At 36.9% G+C, this 9,588-nt stretch overlaps 1 protein-coding gene across 1 annotated transcript; it reads left to right on the top strand.

Annotated features, from left to right (window-relative positions):
* The first annotated feature begins 222 nt into the window (after positions 1 to 222).
* LOC101722117 (olfactory receptor 8H1-like) lies at positions 223 to 5,985 on the top strand. The gene is made up of 2 exons (XM_087207874.1): positions 223 to 1,178; positions 5,912 to 5,985. Exons 1-2 carry the CDS (start codon positions 257 to 259, stop codon positions 5,983 to 5,985), a joined length of 996 nt encoding a protein of 331 aa, XP_087064000.1. The 5' UTR covers positions 223 to 256.
* The last annotated feature ends 3,603 nt before the right edge of the window (positions 5,986 to 9,588 follow it).

Here is a 9,588-nt window from a genome sequence, read left to right on the forward strand (position 1 = left end):
AAAGCAGAAAGCTTAGAATAGCATGGGTTTCATGCTAAAAACAGAATGTATCCCTTTAATGTATCAGAAACAAATGGCATTATATACCCATATCTATACATGTTGATTGTATTTTTTCACTCTTCTTCACAATGGTTTTCATTAATTTCTAGGAAGGCTATGAAAAATACGGAGCAATTCACATAAATAAAAATATTTTTGAGGACAAGGTAATTATTAAAATTTATTATTCAACAGAGAAGTGCAGCAAATCATCATGGGTACATGGAACTCCACCAGTGTGCCTGGCTTCATCCTCATCGGGCTGACGGACTCTGCAGAGACAAAGTTGGTCCTCTCTGTGCTCTTTCTCCTGATTTACCTCATCACAGTGCTGGGGAACATGGGGATGATACTGATCATTCACCTGGATCCCCAGCTGCACACACCCATGTACTTTTTTCTCACTCACCTGTCATTTCTTGACCTCAGCTACTCAAGTGTCATCACCCCTAAAACCTTACAGAGCTTACTGACTTCCACCAAGAGCATATCCTTCCTGGGCTGCTTCACCCAAATGTTCTTTTTTATAGTTTTTGTTGCTGCTGAGTGTTTCCTTCTCTCCTCGATGGCATATGATCGCTATGTAGCTATCTGCAGCCCCCTGCACTATCCAATCATTATGTCCACAGGATTGTGCTGTGCCCTGCTTGCTGGCTCCTATTTAATTGCCTTTGTATATTGTACTGTGGTTACAGTTTCCATGAGCCGACTGCACTTCTGTAACTCAAATGTCATCCAGCACTTCTTTTGTGACACATCCCCTATTTTAGCCCTGTCCTGTAGTGACACTTCTGAAGTAGAAATCATTATATTCATTTGTGCTGGATCTAATATAGTGCTGTCCCTCATCACCATATCTGGATCCTATGTGTCTATCCTCTCCACTATCCTCAAAATTAATTCCACTGTTGGAAAGAAAAAAGCCTTCTCCACATGTGCCTCCCATCTCCTGGGAGTCACTATCTTCTACAGCAGTACAATCTTTACTTACCTAAAACCAAAGACATCCTACTCCTTGGGAAGGGATCAGGTGGCTTCTGTGTTTTACACAATTGTGATTCCCATGCTGAACCCTCTCATTTACAGTCTCAGAAACCAAGAGGTGAAGAAAGCTGCCCTGAGAGTCCTCCAAAAGACATGATTTAAAGAATTAAAATAACAGTTATGCTAGGCATTTACACTTTTCCCCTGTCTTTTTTTGTTCTCAGAAATTCTTTGTTCTCATTGAAAAAGAATTAAATCCTTTTTTTCCCTTTCCAGCTGCTCTTTTCTTAACAAAAGCTATCTTGGATATTTTGAGAAACAAGTACTTACAAAATCATATAATTTGGAATCCTCAATTAAGTTTTAAATCTAAGATGTAGAAAATCTGCACTATTGAAGAAAGCTTTTATGCCAAATATGAAAATAATTATAATTTTATAACATATATCAATATGATGTTTCTGCAAACCTCAATTTTAAAATAGTTTTGCAATGAAACAACACTTCATTTTCCATATGTCATCTGTTTATAGTAATTTCAGCAGGAAATTTTGGGACAATTGCTTTCAAGTCAAGATTACTGCATTTGCATTCTACATCTGGTGCTTGTCTAGCATTTGACAAACACTAATTCACTGTAATAATGTCATTTATGCCCACTTGTATGATATATAATAATTCCATTTCTCTCTCATCAGAATTTGGACATAAAACTGTTAGGGCAATAAAATAAGTGCTGACCATTATCACCAGAAGGCTTGCATTCTTATAATATTTTGACATTATAAACACTACATATTTCTGAACAGTGTTCCTTTTATATTTTACCAATCTCTTTTTTAAATTTAATTTACAAACTAACAAATAGCTTAAAAAATTGGGCAGCAGTTTCCAATTTAGGATTAAGTAATATATTGAAGTAGAATTAAGTTATAGGGAAGTGATGTATGTTAATGTTGAAAACAATTTAGAAAATGATGATTATATAAAACAGAAAAATACATATCCATGTTGCCTGCTTTGTGCATGTTTTTCTGTATTGGTGGTTATAAATATATATATATATATATATATATATATTGAACATAATTCCTGTCATTTCTTGTATAATATTTGTCACTTTCTGTATTCACCTTAAAGTTTACTATCTAATAAACTCTGTATAATTTAACCATGTAAGATTACCATTTACTCAACATATGAGAAAAATTGCTACTTTCATTGTATAGTGCTTTGAACCTGAAATGGACTGACTTTACCAATTGGAAAATCAGTGAGGAATAACACCTGTGAGGTGTGTTCCTGTGAGCCATGTGGACACCAAAACATTGTGTGACATGACAATGAGCAATCAACCACTGGGTTCTTTGCCTTTCTCTGGATGTCTTCAGGCTTACTGTGTTCTTTCAAAGTAAATTAATAATCATCACATTTGCCTCATATGTTATACTTCTAAAATACACTTGTTGTAAAGGAAACAATTGGCAATGAATTTATCATATTTGGTAGTCCTGAAGCTTAGATCAAGAATATGGATAAAAATCTCCTATTTTTAAGAATATTTTTCTCTGCATTTATGTCAGTTTACAAATTCTTTTGATATCTTAAGGTTATTGTATAGTGCATAGTTCCATTTTGCAAGTAAGCTATTTTATTTGAACTTGTTTAAAAATGATTACACTGATTGCCTTACTCCAGTCATGTGATTATAAAAATACTCCTTGAAATTCAAATTATTTTATCCAAATAGATTAAAATGTAACATATTACTCACACTTGCAAATCAGTGACAAAATTGTGCCTTTTATTACATCCATATTACTTTTAATCTTTTTATACTTAACTTGAATATCTGTCTTTTCTAGAATCCATATTTGTAGATATTCATGGTTGTCTTTCTTTGTGATTAGGATTAAGAATTTAATAAATATTAATTGATGTGTTGTTAGGGCTCTTCTCTCATCACATAAATGTCAGTAATTTCATGTTTATGGACTATTTACACTCTCCACTCTCCAGGTATTTTTATGTGGAATAATTTTATCTTATATTCATGAATTTGTATTTTCATGATTTAGAAAATATATCAGTTTTTTTGTCAAACTGATGAATAGAATGTACAGCCTTGCAAATTACACTTTAGTTTAAGAGATGGTTTAATTTTAATTGAATTAAAGCTGATTTATTTTTTGTTACATGAGGTGGAAAACATTGATATTCTCATGAAGGCTTATTTTCCTCCTTTCCCACGTTGATACTCTCCCTTTGTGTTCCTGGGTAGTGAATTTTGCAAAGTTTTAATGTACATGTTGACATATGTTGTGTTCATCAGATATTGACATTATTGGTGACTATTGCGTCCTCAAAAAAGTGCTAAGAGCTCAAACTCATGTCAAAGTTGAGAACAAAAGGGCCAATTGCATGGTTTCTTGCTGAGACACCACAGCCTAAGACACATCACAACAACAAAGCCACTTACTCAAAAGATCTCCACGCAGTAGGTCTTCCCTTCTCCATTCCCAGTGACCTTCGAACTTTAGCACACACATGCACACACACACACACACACACACACACACACACACTCAAAGAATCATCAGAAAACAAGGGAGCAATGTTTTTCCAAATTCAGAACTCCCTCTCAAAAATTGATCCCACTGATATTGCAGTGAAAGAAATTTCAAATAATGTATAAAATTGATAGGGAAAATGATCAATGACAGTAAAGATGGTGGAAATAAGCTGAATTAATCAAATAAATACTTAATGAGAGCAAAGAAGATACAATAGAGAACTGAATGATTTCAAGAGTAAAGTATAGTACAATATATGATAGACTACATTACTAAAAATAGAAATTCTGGAGAAAGAATTAAGATCCTAGAAGTCAATCCTTAAGTAATCAAATGAAAAAATCATTTGAAAGTCTCAAAAATAAAATGAATAATAGAAAGAATGTCAGAATTAAATGATAAAGTGGATATGCTGCAAAAACAGCCCAATAAAAAAATAGAGAAAGAGGCCCACCCTACCGAGGTCCTGAGTCTTGCATAAGAAACCAAATCATCTAGCTGCAGACAGGCAGGTCTGTGCATGCCCTACCTAGCTCCTGAGTCATGTAGAAGACACAGAATCACCCAGCTGCAGGCAGGCAACCACCTGGTCTCACACTACAAAGATGCGGAGGATACCAGAACACCAGACCAAGGTACTGAGTCCCCATGCTCCCAGCCCAGAGGTAGGGGCTTCTGAGCCACTGTCCCACTGCTCCTGGTCCAGAGGAAGGGGCTTCCTGTTCACCATCACTCCTGCTGCTCCCAGCCCAGAGTAAAGGGGTTTTGGGCCACCTTCTGTCCCACTGCTCCTGGCCCAGGGGAAGGGCCTTCTGGGCCAACATCCCTCCCACCACTCCCGGCCCAGAGGTAGAGGCTTCTGAGCCACCATCCCACTGCTCCTGGTCCAGAGGAAGGAGCTTCCCAGCCACCATCCCTCCGGCTGCTCCCAGCCCACAGGAAAGGGCTTTTGGGTCACCATACCTACCACTGCTCCCAGCCACTGTCCCACCTCTCCCAGCTCAGAGGAGGTAATCTGTGGAGGTGGTAACAGCCCCCGGCCCCAGCTGAAATGAAAAAACAAGTAAATGAGTCTCAAAACAAGACTTCCAGATCACCTACAGCAACCCCAAAGGGAAATGATATGGAACACACTGAAACTCAACCACCTGGACCCACTGAACTGGCAACAAAAGGGGATCTGGAAAAAATGAAATCAGAAATGATTTCTCAGATAACAAGAGAAATTGTGCCCCTAGTGCAAGACATGATTAATAAATCTAGAGAGGAGCTGAAGAACATGATGGAATCCCAACATAAGAAAAAAATGGAACCCATAAAACAGATGCAAATAGATTTCCAGGACATGAAAATCTCCATTGAAAGTCTACACAGCAGAATGAAACAATGTGAGGACAGAATTTCAGATAAAGAAGATAAGATTGGAATTAGTGACCAAGAAAAGAAAAATAGCTTCAAAATTATAAGGGAACATGAGAAATCAATCCAGCAGCTGCTAGATGATGCAAAGAAGAAAAACATAAGACTGATTGGGCTCAATGAAGAAACAAGAGAGAGTGGAGATGACATGAAAAATCTCTTCACAGAAATAATGGCAGAAAACTTCCCAAGCATGGGAAAAGAGCTTGACATACAGATAAGTGAGGGATATAGGACTCCAAAAAGCCTTGATCAAAAAAATCTACACATAGGCATATAATTGTTAAGATTCCAGAAACACAACAGAAGAACACAGTTCTACAACCAGTCAGAGAAAAGAAACAAATCACATGCAAAGGAAAGCCCATCAGAATCACAGCAGACTTCTCAACACAAACCATCAAGGGAAGAAGAGCTTGGAGTGACATATTCCAAGCCCTAAAAGAAAACAGCCTCCAACCCAGATTGATGTACCCTGCAAAACTATCTTTCAAAATGGATGGAGAAATAAGATACTTTCATGACAAAGAGCACCTTAGGAACTTTGTGAATACTGAACCAGCACTCCAAAGAATTTTACACAATATCCTAGGAACAGACATTGAAGATCACAACCCTAGGAAGCAAAGCAGGATGAACCCATCCGGCATGACAAGAAATTAAATGTAAAGGGGGAGAACCCAACAAAAAGAAAAAGTCATGGCAATGACAAATCAATATGTTTCAGTTATAACCATCAATGTTAATGGTCTCAAATCACCAATCAAAAGAAATAGACTGGCAGAATGGGTCAAGAAGCAAAATCCAACAATATGCTGCATACAAGAAACACACTTAATTCAAAAGGAAACTCATAAACTGAAAGTTAAAGGGTGGAAAACAATACTGCATGGGACAGAAACCCAAAAAAAGTAGGAGTAGCTATCCTCTCTGCAGATCAAGTAGATTTCAAACCAACACTGATTAAGAGAGATGAGGAAGGACACTAAATCCTTGTAAAGGGAAGAATCCAAGAGGAAGAGATGACAAACATAAATATCTATACATGAAATACTAGTGCACCCAACTATATAAAACAAATAAAAACAGACATGAAATGTCATATGTGCACTAATACAATTGTATTGGGGGAACTCAACACCCACTGTCACAAATAGATAGATCAACTAGACTAAAAATAAGTAAAGAAATACTAGAACTCAATCAAACTCTTGACCAAATGAACTTAACAGATCTTTACAGAGTCTACCACCCCACAAAATCAGAATACATATTCTTCTCAGCTGCACATGGGTCATTCTCCAAAATAGACCACATACTCACACATAGAACATGTTTAAGTAAGTGCAAAGGAATTGAAGTTATCACCTGTATATTATCAGACCATAGTGCGATGAAATTGGAGATCCATAGCAAACAAAACTCAAAAAATTTCATAAACATGTGGATATTGAATAATACACTTCTGAATAACCAATGGGTCAGAGAGGAAATTAAAGAAGAAATCAGACAGTTCCTTCAATTAAATGACAATGACAATACAACATATTGGAATCTATGGGACACAATGAAAGCAGTCTTATGAGAGAAATTCATAGCAGTGAATATGCATATTAGGAAAACAGAATGAACCCAATTAAACAACCTGATGCTGAACCTCAAGCTTCTAGAAAAAGAAGAGCAAGACAACCCCAAAGCTCATGCAGGGAGGAAATTATCAAGATCAGAGTAGAAATCAATGCAATGGAGACTAAGAGAAGGATACAAAAACTCAATGAAGCCAAGAGTTGGTTCTTCAAAAGAATCAACAAAATTGACAAATCTTTAGCCAAACTTGTCAGAAAAAGGAAAGAAAATGCCCAAATCCATGCAATTAGGAAGGAAAAGGGTGAAATTACAACAGCCAAAGTAAAAATCCAGAGGATCATCAATACCTTCTTCCAGAACCTATATGCCAATAAGATGGACAACACAGAAGAAATGGACAGATTCCTAGATACATTTGAATTACCAAATTGAATGAAGAAGACCTAAAAATTCTGAAGAACCCAATATCAACCAATGAAATTGAAACTGTAATTAAAAACTTATCAACTAAGAAAAGTCCGGGCCCTGATGTCTTCACTGCTGAATTCTACAAGACATTTAGAGAGGAACTGCTGCCACTACTGTTTAAACTCTTCAGTGAAACTGAAAGGGAAGCAATACTCCCAAATTCATTCCTGGAAGCAAGCATCACCTTGATCCCCAAAGCAGAGAAAGACCCAACTGAAAAAGAGAACTATAGGCCAATCTCATTAATGAACATAGATGTAAAAATCCTTAGTAAGATACTGGCAAACAGAATGCAGAAGATCATCAAGAAGATCATACACCCTGATCAAGTGGGATTCATCCCAGGGATGCAAGGGTGATTCAATATACGAAAATCAATCAATGTAATACACTATATCAATAGACCCAAGGACAAAAACCATATGATTATCTCCATAGATGCAGAAAAAGCATTTGACAAAATCCAAAATGCATTTATGATAAAAACCCTACAAAAAATTGGAATAGATGGTCTCTACCTCAAACTGATGGAAGCCATCTATGAAAAACCAACAGCTAATATCATACTAAATGGTCAAAAACTGAAATCCTTCACACTGAAATCAGGAACAAGACAAGGATGTCCACTATCACCACTCTTGTTCAATATAGTTCTAGAAACCTTAGCCACAGCAATTAGACAAGAGAAAGAAATCAAAGGAATAAAGATAGGTAATGAAGAAGTCAAACTGTCATTATTTGCAGATGACATGATACTCTATATAGAGGATCCCAAGAACTCCACCAAAGGTCTTCTAGACTTAATAACCAAATTCAGTAAAGTAGCTGGTTACAAGGTTAACACATAAAAATCAAGAGCTTTCCTCTACACCAATGACAGACTACTGAGAGAGAAATAGGGAAAATAATTCCTTTCACACTAGCATCCAACAAACTGAATTACATAGAGACCATCCTAGTGAAAGAAATCAAAGACCTCCTCCTTCTTCTCTGAAAACTATGGCACTCTGGAAAGAGAGATTAAAGATGATATCAGAAAATGGACAGACATCCCCTGCTCCTGGGTTGGAAGGATTAATATAGTGAAAATGGCCATACTTCCAAAACTGCTATAGAGATTTAATGCAATTCCAATTGAGATCCCAGCAGCATACTTCATAGACCTTGAGAAAACAATCCAAAAATTCATTTGGAACAAGAAGAGACCCAGAATAGCAAAAGTAATTCTAGGTAACAGAGACATGGCAGGGGGTATCACAATCCCCAACCTGCAACTATCCTACAAGTCTACTGTGATAAAAACAGCATGGTACTGGCAAAGAAACAGACCTGAGGACCAGTGGAACAGATTAGAAGATGCAGAAACAACACCAGACACACTCAGCCATCTCATTTTAGATAAAGGAGCCAAAAAACCTCACTGGAGGAAAGATAGCCTCTTTAATAAATGGTGCTGAAAAAATTGGGCTTCAACTTTCCAAAGATTAAAACTAGCCTTGTATCTCTCACCATGCACTAAACTAAAATCAAAATGGATGAAAGATCTAAATATTAAAATAGAAACTCTGAACCAGTTGGAACAGAGGTTAGGTAGAACCCTTGAAGACATCGGTGTAGGAAAAGATTTTATGAACAAAACCTCAGTTGCCCATGAACTAGCACAAACAATCAACAAGTGGGATCTCTTCTAATTAAAAGGCTTCTGCACAACAAGAGAAACCACCAGCAGTGTGAAGAGACAACCCACAATGTGGGAAAAAATCTTCACCTGCTCTTCCTCAGACAAGGGTCTACTATCTCGAATCTATAAAGAACTTAAAAAGATCAGACCTCCCAAATTGAAAGACTCAATCCAAAAATGGGCATCTGAAATGAACAGACATTTCTCAGACAAAGAAGTAGAACTAGCAAATATATACATGAAAAAATGTTCAACATCACTGGTCATTCGAGAGATGCAAATGAAAACAACACTGAGATTCCACTTCACTCTGGATAGAATGGCTGCTATCATGAAATCAACCAATAACAAATGCGGGCAGGGCTGTGGGGAAAGTGGAACCCTGCTCCACTGCTGGTGGGAGTGTAGACTCATGCGACCACTGTGGAAATCATTATGGAGATACCTCAAAGAACTAGGATTGGAAGTCCCATTTGACCCCGCTATTCCACTGCTGGTGATCTTCCCCAAAGAATTAAAAGAATCATACTGCAATGATATGTGTGTGCCCATGTTCATAGCAGCACAGTTTGTAATAGCTAAAACTTGGAAACAGCCCAAATGCCCATCAACTGGAGACTGGATAAAGAAAATGTGTTTTTTTAATAAAATGGAGTACTACTCAGCCATAAAAAATGAGAAATTAGACATTTATAGCTAAGTGGATGCACATTGAGGCAATACTCTTAAGTGAAATAAATAGGACACACAAGAATAAATTCCAAATAGTTTCTCTGGTGTGAGAAACTGAAAGTGTAAATAAGGACTAAATGTATAATAGGTAATGTGAAGTAG

This window comes from Heterocephalus glaber, unplaced genomic scaffold (assembly GCF_053883595.1).
Source record: "Heterocephalus glaber isolate CG9 unplaced genomic scaffold, H.glaber_assembly_v1.0 deba00000896, whole genome shotgun sequence".
NCBI classification, from domain to species: domain Eukaryota; kingdom Metazoa; phylum Chordata; class Mammalia; order Rodentia; family Bathyergidae; genus Heterocephalus; species Heterocephalus glaber.